Source organism: Schistocerca nitens, chromosome 8, assembly GCF_023898315.1.
Source record: "Schistocerca nitens isolate TAMUIC-IGC-003100 chromosome 8, iqSchNite1.1, whole genome shotgun sequence".
In the NCBI taxonomy this organism is placed as follows: Eukaryota; Metazoa; Arthropoda; class Insecta; order Orthoptera; family Acrididae; genus Schistocerca; species Schistocerca nitens.
In genome coordinates this window covers 382567431-382588374 of record NC_064621.1, presented here as the reverse complement: position 1 = coordinate 382588374, position 20944 = coordinate 382567431, and the positions used below count along the sequence as shown (strand labels likewise).

The following is a 20944-nucleotide window of genomic DNA, read 5'->3' as shown; positions in this document are numbered from 1 at the left end:
CTGTCGGCCGTTTGTGCCAGTGCGTTTAAATCGCCTGCACATGCCGTGAGAATTTTTTGAGTATCTGGCGGCAACCGAGACAACCATATATTTCGTAGTACATCATCAGTTACAGTGTTACTTGCCAGTGTGCGCAAACGTCGTAAGAGTTGTGACGGAGTGCGATCTCCGAGTTCTTCAGTGCGCAGTAGCTTCTCTAGCCGTTTTTCCTCTGATTGTGACAAACGCGTTATTAATGCGTTTTTAATGGATGCATAACGGTCGGTTTCCGGTGGTGCGGCTAGGATATCTTGTACTTCTTCTGTAAGTGCTGCAACCACATAGCTGTACTTAGTTTCGTCCGCCGATATTTGTGCGAGGACGAACTGGCTTTCTAACTGGGCAAACCACAATAGAGGATTATGTAACCAGAATGGTGGAGATTTTATCGTCACCCTGTTAATTGCACTGCTGGCTTCAGGTTGAATTGAGACTGGCGAATCGGTCATTATCGTGCTTAAACGAGCGCGACGCGGCTGGCGCGGAAGCTACAAACGTGAACGTTGCGGAACTTCGTTACACGCTGAAGCCGACGCGGATGTTAACGTAGTTCGTCGGGGTCACCAAATGTGGGTGTTGGAGAAAACAATTCCCTTATTCCCACATATATTTAGCAATAACTTAACACTACACACATGATTGAATTGTGTAGATATGAACAGCACGGAATAACTAACAAAAGTTAAGTCAAAGAATAACTATATCACTGCACGTAAATTAACACTTCACGGAATGTTTATGAAGCACTGTACACTTGTAGGGCTCGATTGTCAGAAATAGGTCACTACAACTGTATTACAGTATAGACGATGGTGAAGTCATCCTATTGCAAAATTACGTTAATTTTATTATTGATTATTGATTCAAACGGGAGAAGCGCAGCGAAGTTGGGGTTTCGGGCGGGGAGAAATTAAACCTATATGAGGTCAATTCTAGTTACCGATTCCAATATTGTTAACTTTACTGTAAGAGTTCAGAGAGTAATTGCGAGTGCAGAAATGGTATTATATTTAACACAGAACCTGGAAAAACGATCTAATTAATGAAACCGCGATAGGTTGAACGTTTGTAACTGTTTTGCAGTAAATCCGAGAACAACTACTAGCGGAAAAATCTTATTACATTTGATACACCTGCTAGAAAAAAACGGGTCTAGTGAAGCACGGGATACAAATCGTCGGCTTTGACCAGTAACGGAAACAAAGAAATACGAGAGACGAAAAAGATAGTTGACATATATCTAGGCAAGTAGTATTTTCACGTTAAGGATATCGCGTATTTGTATCGTATTATTTCTGTGGAAAATGAAGGGGAAGAAATGGATGGAAATATTGATAGCATAGAATACCTTGCGTCACATATACATGGACTGTTATCTCGAACCTCATTCGAACTTTATTGGTTAACTGCAGAACGGGATACAAGTTTAGCGTACGTCGATTTCTTCGTTTTCGTTAGCATTAATATCCTGTTGTTCAGTTGAACTATATAGGTCAACTGAAGCACGGGATACAGATTTTACATGGTTGTTTCTTTCGCCTACGCTACCACTAATAGTCTGTTCTTACGTAGATAGTAGTACTACCGATGGCAGAAGGAGCTACGTACAAAATATTGTATCCCATACTTCCGTTGACCTATATATATGTACACTGCTAACGAAACCCCCCCCCCCACCTCCATCCTAATGTGAAATTAGCTAACATATTTCGGACGGTACATTTGCCCAACACGTTTAACAAAACATTTAAACGGGCAATATGTGTGGGGAATACCACGCCTCCATGAATATTCGTCTAAGTGACTTTGAAGTGTGGAAATCCGGCGTTTCCCCTTCCCTACAAGAGATTTCACAGCTGACCAATAACCCTCTATGCTACTGGTGCAAGCCCCTGTGGATAATGATCTGAACTCAATATTGTGATTAACTACGAGATGCTAATAACTCATTTCCCCTAAATCCCTATATGAAGAAAAACCATCTGAAATTACAATGGAGCCCTCTCCAACGCGATCTCCAATTAAGCTGACCCAAACTTCCTTCCTTCGATTGGGTACTACATAGTCATACTCTCATACTCTTGACCTGAAACTACAGCCCCCCCCCCCCCCCAAAATCCATAATCCCGCCGGAGGTTCCCTCGTGTTGTACTTCCTTTTGCCAAAATGCGACTCGTCAATTTCGACCACAACAGCCCCCCCCCCCCCCCCAACGGCCCCCTATATTTCATGTCTTCTCCACAAACTTCCCTACAAAAAGAGTACCACTCCACAACTGCAAGCTTACTCGCAAGACACTCATGGACACACAGCCACACAGGATATCTCAAACACCAACAGTACGTTATTTTCATAATGTCTCTCAAGGTGAGCTTAGATTTTTCGAACCACGTCCCTCGTCTAATGGACCGCCACAACCGATCTTTGCTGCAGCGCCATACGAATAAGTAGTGAGTACAGCGACGAGATACCCTTGTGAGGCGCATATGTCCGCCGCACTCACGACATCGAACATACTCAGCAACGAGACGACACATTTGTAAAAAACAAATCGTTGCCAACATGTCTACGCCCATAGCCTCTTTCAAATCATGTAGGTTCATCGCAACAGATAAATCCATACCTACAAACGAAAATGAGATGCTAAAAATTGTCCTAAATTAAGACACTAATAGTCCAAATTACCTCAATATCGCTAAGAGTGGAATTAAGTACCGAATGAATTGCAAACAACCAATTATTTTAATAAATTCTCACGAAGAATATTTTGAGCAACATGTAGCGATCTCTTTTAAAATCACATTCAATTATTTTGATGTACTATGATAGCGCTTATCCGGAACACAGAATTGTTTTTTTATCTGTGGCTGAAAGTGAAGACATCATTATCTATGAGTAATGTATGACGTCATTGGGTCAAAGCCGACGGATTGTATCGCTTGCTTCACTAGACCCAAAGAAACGATCCAGTTTACGAACCATCGAATAGAAAAAAAAGATCTAATGAATGAACTATCGAATAGTTTGAATCGGTAGCTGGAATGGACCTCATATACAGGTCAATTCCAGTTACCGATTCCAATATTACTAAATTTTGCGCACAACTTCAGAGAGCAATTACGAGTGCAGATATTGTATTATATTTTCCACATGCACCGAAAAAAGGATCTAAGTAATAAACCATCGAATAGCTGGAATCGGTAACTAGAAGTAACCTATAGAGGAGGTCACTTCTAGTTACCGATTCAAATATTGCTGTTTCGCGGTGGTACAAAGAGCAATTACAAGCGCAAGACTCTTATAACATATGAGAAACCTGCTTAAAAAACGATCTTGTTAGAGAACTACAGAATACGGCTAGACTTTCAAAAATAAAAATCCATACAAACATTACTGCACACTCAAAAAATAAAATAAAATAAACTGCAAAAATGAGCAAACCTTGGAACCGATAACTGTATTACACGAAAGTCGCATCAAATAGCTCCAAAACAACACTCAGTGAAACAGATACATGAGGAATGAAAGTAAAATTAAGAACAGTATAGCAAAAGCATCGAAAATGAAAACATAAAAGTGGCTACATTAAACGAAACTTACCACATATGAACTTCCAAAGGAGTGAGAAATTGAGGCTGCCAAAAACAGAGGATAAGGACATAACGAGAAATAATAATGTTAGGAGGTGAAACTATAACGAAATATGCAAAATCCAATCAAAAAATTAATAAGAAACACAAACTGTCCTGCACGAAAGAGACACCACCCAAATCAGTTCTCCCCTACCACGCGCCCTCACCCACAAGCAAAATTTTAAAATAATAATAAAAAAATGATATCACAAGTCAATCACATGAGACCACCGGCACAAGACACAGCAACCTTTAGGGATACTCTTCCTCCAACAGTATTCATCCAAATGGCTTTGCAACACTGAAATCTTTCTCTTTCCCCGTCCGACAACAGATTTTATAGCCCCTCAATGCCCCCTCAATAGAATTGGTACATGCCGCCGTCTTGTACTCCTTAAAATGAATGTTATGATTCGCGACCAAATGATGACAACCCCTTTCACCCAACCCCTTGTACGAAGCAAACCCACCCGACATGACTACGGAACCTACTTCAACATATTCTTCTATTAAAGATGTCAACACTTCCTTTGTACGATTTGGTACGACATTTACTACATCAGCACAGTCCCCTCAGAAACTACTACTCCAAAAACCCAAAGCCCAGCAGCCTTATTCCCCCTTTCGTACTTTCTCTTTCCAAAATGTGACTCGTCTACTTCAACTGAAACCCCTGCCCCCCGCTCCCTCCCCTCCCCCCCAGCCATCAATGATCCCCTATACCTTATAAATTCTCCACAGACTTCTCTACAAAATGAAAACCAGTCGACTACAGTGCCACACGAAACCCCTGCTTCGTGGATGACATATTTTCAAGAATATTGATAGCAAAAATAGTAGGTTAACATGACTCTATTACTTCTAAATTCAACCTCGATCTATCGAACCAGGTCCCCCTGAGTATAGATCTCTATGTATTATTTTTTCTCCACCTCCACATGTATTCGTCGGAAGTTCGTGATGATGGAACCTTTGTCAAAACCATATAATTTCCACAAACACTGCACTTGCAGAATTCTGCAATAATTCCCAATGATTGCAAAAATCTTATAGTTGAGTTACGGTCAGTCGTTTCCTCAAGGAGAATTTTCGCTATAAACACAACTGACTCATCCATAATGAATAGCAGTTGCGTGGGAAATCCAGATCTTATAAAGCACGACTACTTTCATCAACAAAAGATACTGAAAACAAATTACTATATGAAAACAAAACAATATACATCGAATTTTTAATATACGCACGTAACGAGGAAATCCAGAGAAATCATTTAACGTTCGTAACTACAGTCGATGGCACAAACAAAATAACATCACACATTACGTCATTGGTCAAAGACGACGGGTGGAATCGGACACTAGAATTGACCCCCCGTCCAGTCAAACTACTACTGTAACGGCGGGGCTTTACTAAAGGTTTTACATGCAGCTGCCCTACGTATGGTCCAGTAAAATAAACAGAGTTTTTAAAAATTACCTCATTCACAGAGTATTACATACAAAATTGGAGGTACAGTTACATTACAATTCTTAAAACGGTAAAATAATAACATAATTATTACATATTACATAAGGAAAGATCTTGACTATGCAGATACACTAGTGTACAACGTCAGCAGGGAACTTACACGGAATACACATAAATCTATGGAGTATTGGTGTTACAGACTCTGGATTTTTTGCCGCATTTCGGGACAAACTTTCGTTATGGAATCTATCAAATGGATTCTCTGTTGTGATAGAACAGTATGCTTCCCATCACCGAAGGAAAGGTTTGTCTCCTTCCATGATATTAAGAATGTAACGATGAAGGAAATGTTGGTGGAATTGTATGGGGAGTAACAGATAAACAAAATATGGTTAACCACATCAATGGCGACGTTCCAAAGAATGATGGTTGTATTACAATTCTGTACTCGCCGAATATGCCTGGGTATATTAAGGCAGAATTCTTTCGACTGAAAGTGGGGCCATATTTTATAACTCCTATGTTGTTTTAAGTGTCAACGATATGGGCACACAGCTGTTGCCATGCAGTGGGCAGGCAAGGTGTGGCAAATGTGACAAAGCAACCAATGAAGCCAGAGTCACTTGCTCCCTTCCAGAATTCTGCGACAGTTGCTCTGGTGATCATGCATCATGGAATCGATACTGCACAATAATTAATGAGAAGAAGAAACTACAAGCGATAAAAATAAATAGTACATTGTGCTGTGGTATAAAAATTGTACAAGTCACTGAAGCTGCCTACACTGGCGAAATTCTTTGCCTCTGTGGTTAATAAACCAATTCAAGACATAAAGAAATTAATGGCATTAATTAAGAATTCTGCCTTAATATACTCAGGCATATTCGGACACAGGGGTCATTACAACTCAACGGACTACGCTAGCACGTCTCCCGTCAGGCCAAAATTCTCAGCTTATTCACAAACTACAGATGTAGTGGCCATTGCTCATTATCCTCATTAGTCACAACATTACTCCGATTCCCATAAGAGTTAGAGAGTGGTGTACATCTGCACAGAAGTGATCAATGGTCGTCTGCGTCTTAATTATTTATGTGGTGTTTGTTCTTTTGGACATGTTCAGAATAACAGACAGTACATATATAAATAAGCAAGTTGTCACGGTCTCCATACTCACTCAGACAGACCAGCAGCATAAGCACAGATACATGCCCCTATGAGTGTACTTGCAAGACAACTGTGGTATCATGCATCGGCACCACCGTACGGCCATCAGTTTGCAATGGAATTGCAAGTTTCCGTTTGATGCTGATAGAGGCCAGGCAGAATCTGACAGACCCAATGGCGCACGCCCACTGCGCTACGCCGCTAGCGGCTCCATCTCACGACTGCTCTCTATCACTGTGTTATAGGACAGCCAGCAACTCTCCCCACTTGCTGTTGGAGCCTCATCACTATGACACCATCATCTACGGTTAGTATAGCGAGTCTCCTCCTTGTTGACATTGTGATAGCTAGACTCTATTTCTTGCTACATTATTTGTAATGAGTCCTTGTACACTTGAAGAAATAAAAGTAAATCTTCTGTTTGTTGTGTTAACTTGTTCGCTAGTTATTTGTACTTCTGTCCAGCTTTCCTACGACAACAGTTGCCACACCATTCTGTAGCCTACATCTCCATACCGATGTGTATAAAGTCATACAAAACATCAGCCACTACTTCCACTCAGGTAAAAAAGAAAAAAGTTACGCAAAACACAGAGGCCATCAAAACATACCTCCACCACAAGAAAAGTAGAAGAAAGTAAAGGCATTGTCAACCGAAGGCTGGTACGAACACCATAGTGCTTTACTGAGCATGGTCCTATTGGAAGTGGTAAGGGTTGCCTTTATTCAGGCCTTTCAAGTGACTTATCAAACCGATTATAGGGGGACCTAAAGCTTAACGTTTATTCTAGAAAACAGTGCAACTCGCCATTTTTCACATTAGCAAACATTGCCAGATCACAAAACAAGGATAGATACGCATTAGATGAAAATCCTGTGACTGACTGCAAATCGAATAGGAGGCCTTTGGTTCCATAGTCTGCCATATCTACATCTACATTTATACTCCGCCAGCCACCCAACGGTGTGTGGCGGAGGGCACTTTACGTGCCACTGTCATTACCTCCCTTTTCTGTTCCAGTCGCCTATGGTTCGCGGGAAGAACGACTGTCTGAAAGCCTCCGTGCGCGCTCGAATCTCTCTAATTTTACATTCGTGATCTCCTCGGGAGGTATAAGTAGGGGGAAGCAATATATTCGATACCTTATCCAGAAACGCACCCTCTCGAAACCTGGCGAGCAAGCTACACCGCGATGCAGAGCGCCTCTCTTGCAGAGTCTGCCACTTGAGTTTGCTAAACATCTCCGTAACGCTATCACGGTTACCAAATAACCCTGTGAAGAAACGCGCCGCTCTTCTTTGGATCTTCTCTATCTCCTCCGTCAACCCGATCTGGTACGGATCCCACACTGTCGAGCAATACTCAAGTATAGGTCGAACGAGTGTTTTGTAAGCCACCTCCTTTGTTGATGGACTACATTTTCTAAGGACTCTCCCAATGAATCTCAACCTGGTACCCGCCTTACCAACAATTAATTTTATATGATCATTCCACTTCAAATCGTTCCGCACGCATACTCCCAGATATTTTACAGAAGTAACTGCTACCAGTGTGTGTTCCGCTATCATATAATCATACAATAAAGGATCCTTCTTTCTATGTATTCGCAATACGTTACATATGACCACTAAAGCACTGAGAAACAAAAAATATCACAACATACAACAACCAGCAAGCCAAATTCCTCTCACTACCAACATCGCCGCTGAAAGCCAAACGCAACAAGAATGAACAAATACTTAAAACGATAAATGAAAAGCCACCAGAATATCTGATACAGGTGTTGAATGATGATTCCAATGAGGAACCATCCTGTCGGTGGGAATCAATGACTCCCTCTTCTCCACTGTTGCGTCTGAAATCCTGGCAACGAGAATAAAGGCAGACGTAAAAAGACAGGATAAAATAGCTCTCACACTGCAGTGGTATCGTAAAGGATTAAGGTTCAGGATTCATGTGAAGGAATTGAGTTTTGACACAGGGCGGACCCCTGTGCCTGTGTCTGCAAGAAACTGGTTTTAAGCTTAGTAAATCAAAGGAGCGCAATAGGAATTCCACAGTTAAATACAGAGGAGAGAGCGGAGAGATAGAAAAAGCATATTGAAGGCCTCTACGAGAGGAAGACTTCTCTGGTGACGTGAAGAAGAGGAAACAGGAGTCGACAGGAAACAGGCAGGGGATCCAGTATTAGAATCAGTATTTGAAAGAACTTTAGAAGACTTAAGATCAAATAATGCAGAAGGGATAGATAACATCCCATGATAGATAACATCCCATCAGAATTTCTAAAATAGTTGGGGGAAGAGGCAACAAAACAACAACTTATGTTGGTGTGTAGAATATCTGAGACCCGCTGTACTAAACAGGGACTATGCTGAATTAGCGAAGGGGCTCCAACTGCAAGTGCGTTGAGTTGCTGCCGTCGGCCCTGCTATACCGCAGTGACAGAGAGCATTCGTGGTACGGAGCCGCTAGCGGGTGATGGAAATTATGGACTGATAAGATAAAGAATGTAGTGAACTGACAAGGCAGCCAGTCCACAGTGACGGGTAACCGAAAGGCACGCGTACACACACGCCGACTGGCGTTAAGTCTGAAACAGGATACGTGATGAAAGCTATAAAGAAAAGAACGGAGCTTCTCGTATACTTAACTTTAATTCATTGTGGTACATTTCTCTTGATAATACAAGTGAGACTCTCTCCAGATATGGTTAATGCGCCTTGCTAGGTCGTAGCCATGGACTTAGCTGAAGGCTATTCTAACTGTCTCTCGGCAATTGAGAGAAAGGCTTCGTACGTGTAGTCGCTAGCAATGTCGTCCGTACAACTGGGGCGAGTGCTAGTACGTCTCTCGAGACCTGCCTTGTGGTGGCGCTCGGTCTGCGATCCTGACAGTGGCGACACGCGGATCCGACATGTACTAATGGACTGCGGCCGATTTAAGCTACCACCTAGCAAGTGTGGTGTCTGGCGGTGACACCACATTCCTCCCCCGCAAATCGGCGAACGGTCGTGTGATAAGGCTTCCGCCCGCCGTGGGGAGGACCCCATGTTGACGTATGCGATGGGGTGGGGAGCCTAACAACAGGCGAGGCTGTGCCACCCGCACCCTGCCATTCGGTCCGAGGGGAGCTAGGAAACGCCTGAAAACCTAGTCCAGGGTGCACGTCAACATGCGGTGCATGCGCCCGTAATGAGACAGAAGGGGCCGAAGGGTCGACCTCCATTGCGTCGGGGGATCCGACGCGCGATGACGACATCTGGTCCGGAGCGGGCAAGAGTTCCATGGCGGAGGACATCTGGTCACGGGAAGCTACCGGCGGCGCGTGACCCAGGGAGGCGCCCGGCGGCAGCAGCTAAGCGTCCACTGCGGGCGGCGCAGGCGGGAGAACAGGCGGCGGCGGCGGCGCGTCGCCATGAGGCAAAATGGAAGGCAGCGTCGGTAACACCTGGGGATGAGGCGAGCCAGTAGATGGGTCCCCAGGACGCTGACCGGACGGCACCGTCGCTGAAAGCAGACGGGGAGCGGCAGAACCCAGGCGACGACAGAGGCGCAGCTGATTGAGATGCCGACGCACCTCACCAGAGGCCCCCAAAACCAAATACATCGCGCGGCCGAGGCAGCGAAGAATGCGCCCTGCGAGCCAACGCCGTGAACCTCGATAGTGGCGATAGAAGACAACGTCGCCAGGAGCAAAAGCAGGAGTCTGCCGCTGCACAGGAACCTGATGCGGCGGATGCAGCAAAGACATGAAGGATCGATGAGGACTACCGTGGAGCAACTCAGCCGGCGAGCGACAATTGCGGGGCTGAGAGCGATACGAGGACAAAAAGAGCAATAACGCGTCCTCCCGAGAATGCGACTCTTTCAACTTCAACATCTGTGACTTGAAAGTCCGGACCAGTCGTTCAGCGGCACCGTTTGACTGAGGCGAAAACGGCGCGGATGTCAGATGTTGAATACCATTGGCCTTGCAGAATGACTGAAATTCTGCGGACATGAATTGTGGACCATTGTCGGAAACAATAGTCTGCGGAAGACCTTCAACGCAAAAAATAGCGGATAACGCTTGTATGGTGGCAGAAGACGTCGTGGAAGACATCCGGACAACAAAAGGAAAATTACTGAAAGAATCGACCACAACCAACCATCGAGCATTCCAGAATGGGCCAGCAAAATCTATGTGCAAGCGTTGCCAAGGGGAAGTGGCTTGTGGCCATGCAAAGAATTTCCGCGGCGGTGCGGATTGTTGTTCGGCACACGCCATGCAAGAAGAGCACATATTCGTAATCGCAGCATCGATTCCGAACCAAATACAGTGCTGACGAGCAAGTTGTTTCGTGCGCACTATACCCCAATGTCCTTGGTGAAGAAGCTGTAAGACAGAGGACTGTAACGAACGTGGGACCACGACTCGGGACTGATCATTATCAGAACGCAACAACAAAACACCACGTCGTACAAAAAGTCTCTCCTTGTGAGCAAAAAATCGGCGAACCAACGGATCCTCGATCCGTGACTTTGACAAGGGCCATTGCGTAGCAACAAAACGCAAAACAGTAGCAAGGACAGGGTCAGCAGCTGTGGCTGTAGCTACACGACGAAAATCAATCGGAAACGAGTCGACCACAGCATCGGTTTCCGAATCAATGAACATGCAAGCAAGTTCGGAAGAATCGAATGCTATATCCTCAGCAACAGGCAAACGGGACAACGCATCAGCGTTTCCATGCTTAGCAGTGGACCGATACAAGATATCGTAGCAGTACTGCGAGAGGAAAATAGACCAGCGAATGAATTTCTGCGCTGTACGGGGAGGAACAGGCTTGTTCGGATGAAAAAGCGATGTCAAAGGTTTGTGGTCTGTGATGATGGTAAAATGACGACCATACAAGAAATCATGGAACTTAGTAACACCAAACACGAGAGCTAAAGCTTCTTTCTCGATCTGTGAATAATTTCGTTGCGCAGAAGAGAGCAATTTTGACGCAAAGGCAATAGGGCGATCATGCGATCCAACCTTGTGCGCAAGCACAGCACCGATCCCGAAATCCGATGCATCTACCATCAACAAAAGGGGTTTCCGGGGATCGAATGGCGTAAGGCAAGTATTTGAAAGCAACGCCGATTTCAACTGGCGAAAGGCGCTTTCGCATTCCGTCGTCCAGACGAACGGAACACCTTTACGGCGTAAGCGATGAAGCGGAGCTGAAATGGAAGAGGCATTGCGCAGAAAGCGATGATAATAGTTGATTTTTCCCAGCACACTCTGTAGCTGCTTCAAAGTCTGCGGCGAAGGTAAGTCCTGTATGGCACGGAGGTGCTCTGGACTCGGATGTATGCCTTGGGCATTGATGACATGTCCCAGATACGGTAAGTCACGAGCAAAAAACACACATTTGTCCTTCCGCAAGCAAAGACCATTTTGTCGCAATACCTGAAATAATGTTCGTAGATTTTCTAAATGTTCGGCTGCTGTCCTTCCGGAGATCACAATATCGTCCAGATAGTTCGCAGCAGTAGGGACCGACGCACAAACAGTTTGTAAATATTGCTGAAACAAAGCAGGGGCGGATGCACACCCGAATGGCAATCTTTTGAATCGGTACAATCCAAGATGCGTGTTAACCACCAATACACGCCGGTATTCTTCGTCCACCGGCAATTGCAAGTACGCATCTGCTAGGTCCAACTTCGAAAAGTATTTACCCGGGCACAGTTTGTCAAAAAGATCTTCCGGGCGGGGTAATGGATAAGTGGCTATCACCAGTTGTGGATTCACTGTAGCTTTGAAGTCCACACAAAGTCTCAGTTTTCCGGAAGGTTTTGGCAAAATTACTAAGGGTGATGCCCAGAGAGAAGCTTGCACACGTTCAATGACACCTTGTGATTCTAAATCGTGTAAAGTTCTTGCGACCTCATCACGCAATGCGTGGGGAACATTGTGCGCTCCGAAAAATTTCGGTTGCGCGTTTACTTTCAGTTCCAAATGAGCTTCATAGTTCTTAGCGCAACCAAGGCCCGGTGCAAAAATGTCTGCAAATTCGTCACATAGACTAGAAACAAAGGCTGAAGGCACAGTCTGATTCACTGATAGGACCTGATTGACGATAGACAAGTTAAACAATTGAAATAAATCTAAACCAAACAAGTTCACTGCAGAAGAAGAACGAAGGACGTAAAAAGACACAAGTTTTGTTTGTCCCTTGTATGTGGCAAGAAGAGTGCACTGTCCTAATACAGGGAAAGCTTGTCCGGAATAACTATTTAACTTAACATTTGCGGCACGCAACGGAGGTTTGCCCAGTTGTTTGTACGTGTCGTGATTGAGCAATGAAACTGCAGTTCCGGTATCGAGCTGGAAGGGTATCACTTTGCCTTCAAAGTCCAAGTCGACAAAAAGTTTACTGTCCTGCTGACGACAAGAGCGACTGTTTTGTGCAACGTGAACAGACACTGGTACAGAATCACGTGCGACGTGACGGGATTTGCGTCGACGTCGACGCACACTCTTTGTGGGACGAACACAGTCACTGTTAGCGAGAGGAACACTGGGCGGAGTGGCACTAACTACATGAATGTCCATGGGCGAAGGTTCCCGAGCCTGAGTGTCCTTGATTCTATTCCGGCGCGAAGCAAAGGGCCGGGAATGGTTGTGATTGTCTGATCTGAGCTTTTTCTGGCAAACACTTTGAACATGTCCTTTCTTATGACAGTAAAAGCAAATAGCTTGGCGTGACGGGCAATTGTCACGCGAATGTCTAGTTGCACACCGCGGGCATGATTTCACTGCATTTGCTTGCCTACGCGGCACACGTGTTTGAGAGCTAGGCCGCAGCTGCACAGACGTGCGCGAGGGCAGTTTAGCGGTCCGTGCAGCGCGCCCGGCGGGCCGGTTAATGTGACACACGGCTGGCGAAGTTTCAAATGATTCCTGAGCAAAGTCAAGTGTGTCTTGCCGATCTAATATGTCTATCACTTGTTGAAGGGAGGGATTAACTAGTTTCAAAATCTGTTCCCGTATGCGAACATCAGAAACATTCTGTGCAATTACATCACGCACCATAGTATCTGAATAAGGGAGTCCACATTCACACTCAAAAGCACAATCCCTAGTAAGTCCTTGCAATGTTGCAACCCACTCCCTATTAGTCTGACCGGCCGTACGTTTTGTACGAAAGAACGTATACCTTTTTGCAACTACATTAACTGTTTCTTTGAAATAGGCGTCTAATGCTGACAAAATTTCTTCATAGGATAGAGTTGCTACGTCACGGCGGGGAAACAATTTCACTATCACACGGTAGGTGGACACACCTACACACGAAAGCAAAAACGGCTGCCGCTCATTACCTTGAATTCTGTAGGCGGCGAGATGGAATCCAAATTGGCGTGACCACTCCGTCCACGTTTCAATGGCTGCATCAAAGCTACGAAACGGGGGTGCAACTGCATGTTGTGGCTGCGGTAGCGGTGAAGCGGCGGTGGCCGCATCGTGTTGCAGTGCACGTTGACCCTGGACGAGCTGTCCAAGGGCATCCAAGAACGCCTGCGTCTGCTGATTCTGCAAGCGATAAAATTCGGACAGTACATCTGGCGAAGCCATGACACGTAAATGTAAGCAAGTAGAAAGAACAAGACCCTTTGTACTCTCGTCGCCAAAATTGTAGTGTCAGCAGACTTGCCAACACTACGTACACTAATTGAAAGAGGCGGCCAAGATGCACGCGCTAACTCACGAAGGATGGAGTGAGGTCTGAAACAGGATACGTGATGAAATCTATAAAGAAAAGAACGGAGCTTCTCGTATACTTAACTTTAATTCATTGTGGTACATTTCTCTTGATAATACAAGTGAGACTCTCTCCAGATATGGTTAATGCGCCTTGCTAGGTCGTAGCCATGGACTTAGCTGAAGGCTATTCTAACTGTCTCTCGGCAATTGAGAGAAAGGCTTCGTACGTGTAGTCGCTAGCAATGTCGTCCGTACAACTGGGGCGAGTGCTAGTACGTCTCTCGAGACCTGCCTTGTGGTGGCGCTCGGTCTGCGATCCTGACAGTGGCGACACGCGGGTCCGACATGTACTAATGGACCGCGGCCTATTTAAGCTACCACCTAGCAAGTGTGGTGTCTGGCGGTGACACCACAAAGAATGTAAAGGTTCTCCTGATAATCTGCGAGGAAAGGAATATATGGAGAACACCGAGAAGAAGAAGGGATAGGAAGATAAGACATCTGTTAAGACATCGGAACATAGCTTCCACGGTATCAGAAGGAGCTGTAGAGGGTAAAATCTGTAGAAAAAGACAGATTAGACTGCATCCAGCAAATTATTGAGGACGTAGGTTGCGAGTGCTGCTCTGAGATGAAAAGGTTGGCACAGGAAAGGAATTCGTGGCCGGCACATCAAGCCAGTCAGAAGGTGATGACTCAAAAAGAAAAGGAGGGAGTAGAGGAGAGACTGCACTACTGCTTACGTTTTTAATTCGATTCTTGATTAAATTTTAAGGGAAGTCCACAACCACGTACCTGTATTCAGAGACAGGACTAAGCAGGGGATTCTCTTGGCTGTTCAACGATTTACCCTTATCACGTCCTTGAGATTCGCTTCCCAAAACAATTTAGCACTTTAACGCAGAGTTACATGCAATCTTAAGCCTACTGGATCAAGAGGAAAGTGTTAATACCAGCAAATTTCAAGTTTGCTCCGACTCCCAGAGTGCCCTTAAATGTATTTAACGAATGTACTCAGGAGACAAATAAGTCCGTAACACCCAGGTCTGTTCATCGCCTGCAAAGGACGGGGCTTCTCACGGGTAGCAGAGCACAAGCAGATTGACAAAAATGAACTGGCGGATGTTGCATCCATGGACACGTCGAATCTAAGTCAAGTGGATCATTGTGCTGCCCCCTACGTGCTGTGCCCTCGTATTTTAAGCAGGGGTATGTATCCATGCGAAGAAGAGTGACTGGAAGTGAGGGACAATAATTTGCGACTGGTGAAACCAACTACTAGGCTGTGGAGTAACTCCTTCCGGCCACTAAGGGGACATGAAGTACTTCTCACTCCACTTCGGATAGGGCATAGTCTGATGACACATGGATTCATGTTCTGGACGGAAAACTCTCCAACATGCGTTGATGGTGACGTACAGATTTCAGTACACATCATAGATAAACGTACACTGTCAGGGAAAAAAAAATTACAATTCCTGAAAAATTGGTTGATTTATTCAAGAGATAGAGCTTCTCAAATTGAGCAGATCAACCACGCGTTAGTCCACTCCAGGCCCTTATGCAAGCAGTTATTCGGCCTGGCATTGATTGGTAGAGTTTTTGGATGTCCTCCTCAGGGATATCGTTCCGAATTCTGTCCAATTGGCACGTTATATCGTCAGAATCCCGAGCTGGTTGGAGGACTTGCCCATAATTCTCCAAACATTCCCAGTTAACCTTGCTGGCCAAGGTAGGATTTGGCAAGCATGAAGACTAGCAGCAGAAACTCTCACCGTATGTGGCCATGCATTATTTTGTTGGAATGTAAGCCCAGGTCCGCTAGCCATGAAGGGCAGCAGAAAGAGACGTAGAATATCATCGACGTATCGCTGTGCTGTAACGGTGCCGCGGATGACGGAGGGGTCCTGCTATGACCCCTAAGACAACCACTCCTAGTTATCAGGCCACAGCTAGGTTGGTATCCCGCTTCTCTCCGCTGTCCGTCTCCAGGCGCGTCATCGCTGATCATTGGGGCTCAGTTCGAAGAGGGGCTCATCACTGAAGACAATTATATTCCAGTCAATGAGATTTCAGGCCGAACATATTTCTCGAGAAGCTCCTGGACAGTGGTGGAATAACCTGACTGTTGTCCACCATACGGTCTGACAACCAGTACTCCTCTCGTTGTCATCCGCGGCACCAACACAGCATGACGATACGCCCTTCATCGCAAGTCATCCTGGGCTTACCATTTCAGCAAGATAATGTACGTCCATAAACGGTGAGGGTTTCTACTCTCTAACGCGTCAGTTTAACGGAATTTTGCACGATATACCACAGGAGGCCATCCAACAACTCTGTCAATCAATACCAAGCCGAATAACTGCTTGCATAACGGCCAAAGGTGGACCAACGCATTACTGACTTAATCAGTTAGGGAAGCTCTTCTTCTTCAATATATCATCGAACTTTTCTGAAATTTTAAACGTTTGTTTCTCTGTACATGTACATTACATCTACCAGTTTCCGTCCCATTCGGGTAATTCCTTTGTGGTGTGGCTTCTTCTTCGTTTTAGAGTGTATTTTATATTCTGACAAGAGGGCAGAAATTAGTTTACCAGCTAATCCACCCTCTATTTCAGCAGACGATGAGATGTATGTTATACGACTTTTAAGACTCCCTGGAATGTCTGACTTTTTCCCTGCAAAATTAGGCCTGCCACTGTGGCCGAGCGGTTCTAGGCGCTTCAGTCCTGAACCGCGCTGCTGCTACGGTCGCAGGTTCGAATCCTGCCTCGGGCATGGATGTGTGTGATGTCGTTAGGATAATTAGGTTTACGTAGTTCTAAGTCTAGGGGACTGATGACCACCGATGTTAAGTCCCATAGTGCTCAGAGCCATTTGACTCTCTTCAGTCGTCGTTGGTCCAGTTCTTTTTTTGCAAAATTAGGGCGAGGTTTTTAATGTGTTATCAGAGTGGCTGGCTCATCTTTTTTGATCAGCTAGCGACACTACCTAAATGATTTTCAATTACGTTCCTCTCGGGCTAATTTGGAAAGGGCGCCCTACACACACACACACACACACACACACATACACACACACACACAGACGTACGCACGCAGTATGTATGCCATTTCTACTCAAGTAATACGTGCAGTCCAGAACATCTCAATTTTTTGACTGGACGTCTTTTAATACTATAGATTTTAATTTTTCATCTTCTCCTTTTATAATGTTTCATATAGCCATTTCGTGTTGTTGTAATTCACATTATTAAGATTAACCAATAATTTATCTTCCGCAATGAACACTACAACACAGTTCTGTTAGTTAATTTCCCACCTAAGTAGTAACTTTAGAATACATGCCAACCCTTAAGTCTGTCGGCTCTCTACACATCTACACTCCCGGTGAAGTGCAAATGTGACATGGAGAGACGTTTAACCCAAAATCATTTATGGTAGGACATATATTGCAGTATGTAATGTGGTTTTTGACGTTCCTGGCAGGTGGGAATTTTTCTTGCAGTGGCGATGCGCACCAGAAAAATGGACCCCAGTGCTCTTGAGTAGGCAAACTAACTCATCCACTCACCTCAGTTCTTGTGCAAGATACAGTGTCGATGACCTGACCGCCAATGGAACTCCATCACTATCCTTCAAAGCACATACAAGATAAAATCGGAATTCTGCTGGCATTACCACTGGGGGACTCCATTAGATTTCGCTCAAAATAATAAAAATTTGTTCTGCTTGTGCCGAAGGACAAAGACCCATACACATCATATTCGCGTAAAAATGGTATTCACTTAGCATCACGTCACGTTCCTTTTTGTTTTTAGGAAGTATGAGTGTAACGTTGCTGTCAATTAACACACTGCCACACTAGCTGTCAGAAATGAATTACTGTAATGATGTTTTATTATTGTATTCTACATAAAGCAAGAAAAATACATGTATGTGCTTAAATTGGCAAGACCATTAAGAATTTCATCAATGATAGAATAGTATGTGCTTAAGCTATGCCTGATTAAATTAAATTTAAAGAAAGTATCCTTCTGTATCAGCTTAGAGACAATTCCAAAATGTTCCCAACATTCATACTCTGTCCCGAACCGCAATGCATTTCTACTTGCCACTTTTAATATCATAGTGCTGATGACGCCTTTACTTGCGGCAGCCACGCAATCGCCACGTACCTTGTGTCCAAGTACGGGAAGGACGACTCTCTGTACCCGAAGGATCCTGCCAAGAGGGTGTTGGTGGACCAACGACTTTACTTCGACGCGACCACGCTTTTCCCTCGTCTGAGAGCCACTACTGTGAGTATCTTTGCAACCACTTCCAACACGCAATTACACAACTATAAACGTTTCGAATTATGTCATTGTAATAACTCCACTTGAAACTTTCCGGCTTATAGGCCTTGGTCTACGTACTTGTGGAGTGGCTTATTTTGGTACCACGAAAAGAAGTGTTAACTCCAGTCTGATTGAACACAAAAGAAATTGCCGCCTGGGAGATACGGATAAATCAGCCGTAGCGAAACATGTTTACCCAGAGGGTGATCACGAAATAAAATTCTTTGAGACGAGCGTCATATAGAAAACATCGCATTATCATGCACGCATTTGTAGAAGAGCTATAGAGATTTATAAACACCGTAATAATTTTAACAGAAAAGAGGAAAGTAGTAAATTAGATAAAATTTGGATTTCAACGTTACAACCGTAAAAATGACGATTGATTACTTTCAATCGAAAAAGTTGGCAATACCAGATATAATGTCTTAGCCGACGTCGTGTGATGGACTGTGGTGCCCTCTACACAGCGTATATATTCGGTGCTCCCTCGAATTATGGTCGCAGAATTCGCCGCTTTACGTCTGAAGACGTCTCCCGCTGTCGGAGATGAAACGTTAGGAGAAAGTTTTGTACATCGACCACGGCCCGGAAGTTTCAAGTGAAGCCAGTACCGGCCGTCAAAGCCTACATTGTATGATTGTAATAACTGATTATACATCGTGAGCAATAGAATTAGCTGGGGGCGGAGGGGGGGGGGGAATGGATGGATGAATAGAGGGAGAGAGACTGGAACTGTTGGGCGTGGGACATAAATGGAATGTTGTCAGACCTTCTTTTGGCCGTTGGCGTGGCAGTCGACCACAACATTAACAACATGCGATCTTCCTGAGAATTTCCTCGCAAGCTCATCACTGTCAACTGATGCATGGGACACTACACTGAGTTAACTATAAGTTAGTTCATGGGCTGTCTAAACGTGAATTGTCTGAAATCGTTCGTTAATTAGCCGACAGTACTGCGTGTAGTAGATATTTTTGTCAGCTTTGTTACTGTTTTGACGTAGTTACTGCACTTAGGATAATTATTTATAAGACTCTCTCAGTCTCGATTACGAGCAACATTTAACTGATCTTTACCTTCGTGCATAGCGGACATCCTCTGAGTCACGATGCTAATACCTTGCACCACCACCTCTAGCCTTGATAGCTGCCTCATTTCGGAGACGAAGAGAACCCACAAGATTCTTATGGTGTGCCATATCCATCTGAAACCCCTCACTGGTGATTATAACCCTGCAAAGATACCCTCGTGGTGCAAAATCTCCGTGAAAGTTTCTCATTTTAGCGACGAGTCGTTACAAAACGGTATAGGTGACGTACTGTATAATTGGTCATGCCATCTCACTCAAAATTGTGCAGTTTAATCCCTTCCTGGATTATTTTAATGTGCCGGCGAGTGGGATTTCCTCAAACCTGTTTCTGTGATTCTCTCGTTAACGTGTCCCTCGAAGCTGTTCAAGCAGCACATTAGATTTTTGGAAGACGAAAACATGCAACCTCTGATTATAAGACGAAGTGCGAGTAGCCAATCTATTTGAAATATAAGTCTCAGAATGCCACTAAGGTGCACTTATTAAGAAACACAGTAAAGCAAATTACAGTAGTTCAAAAGGAAAACGCCTTTTGCATGCTGCATGTTTTTTTGAAGAGGGCTATTAGGAAAGTAATTTCCGATCGGTCGTGAAATGGAAACCACTGTGAAAACACAATGCTTTTCACAGATGTGTTGGGCAGTGTCTCTAGTACGCCCGCCGATCGCGTTGCGTCGCTCTTTTCATTTCTGAGCACATAAAGGTGCCTAGAAAATAGTGTCATACGAGGGCCCAGAGAGAATTTTTGCCTGAAGCTATGCAGCCCACATAACATAACTGTCTTGCATTTTCTTCTTCAAGACAGTTTTCAGCCGCATACTGCAGGGGCAATGAAGATGCTCTTGCAGCGTTTCTGATGGGAAGTGTTTGATCACCACAATACAACCTTTAATTGGCTCTCTCTGAGTTTCATCTCTGCTCACATATACCGCTGGCTGTGAAGACAACATTTAGGCACAGACAACGAGCTGCAGACCAGTGTAGAGAATTGGTGGACAGCACTAGCGGTTGCCTTGTATGATGATGGTATTGGAAAGTTCCTACAACGCAACGACAGATATCTAACTCGGAGCGGCGACTATGTAGATAAGAGCTGGAAGTTGTAGCTAGCTGTTGCAAATAAAACATTTTTGATTTTCAGTGGTTTCCATTTTGTGGAAGATGGGTCGTATAAAGACCATAAATGCTTAAGACCTCTTAAAATAGATATTTTGCTTTAACATGTATGTGACATCATTAGTAATGATAGCCTAACCTGTATAAGATGTAGGCCTACCTTTCCAACAGTAGCCTATTTGCTTCTCCCAGAATATTTCTCGCCAGTAACTGTCAGTTTTTCAGGACTAACCAGACATAGCACAATTTGAATGTACATCTACTTTGATCAACTGCTCGATTTTACTTTTGAATTTCATTTTGTGGTTTTCAAAGAATATGTGTCTATACATGCTTTGTGATATAC

The 20944-nt window shown here is 44.4% G+C and overlaps 1 protein-coding gene across 2 annotated transcripts in view; it reads left to right on the top strand.

Moving 5' to 3' along the window:
* LOC126199325 (glutathione S-transferase D7-like) overlaps nucleotides 1-20944 on the top strand; it is a 110347-nt gene that overhangs the window by 65523 nt on the left and 23880 nt on the right. For both annotated transcript variants that reach the window (XM_049936166.1, XM_049936167.1), the window contains exon 4: nucleotides 18209-18350. In XM_049936166.1, the coding sequence (XP_049792123.1) occupies nucleotides 18209-18350 (142 nt within the window). The remainder of the gene's footprint in view (nucleotides 1-18208; nucleotides 18351-20944) is intronic.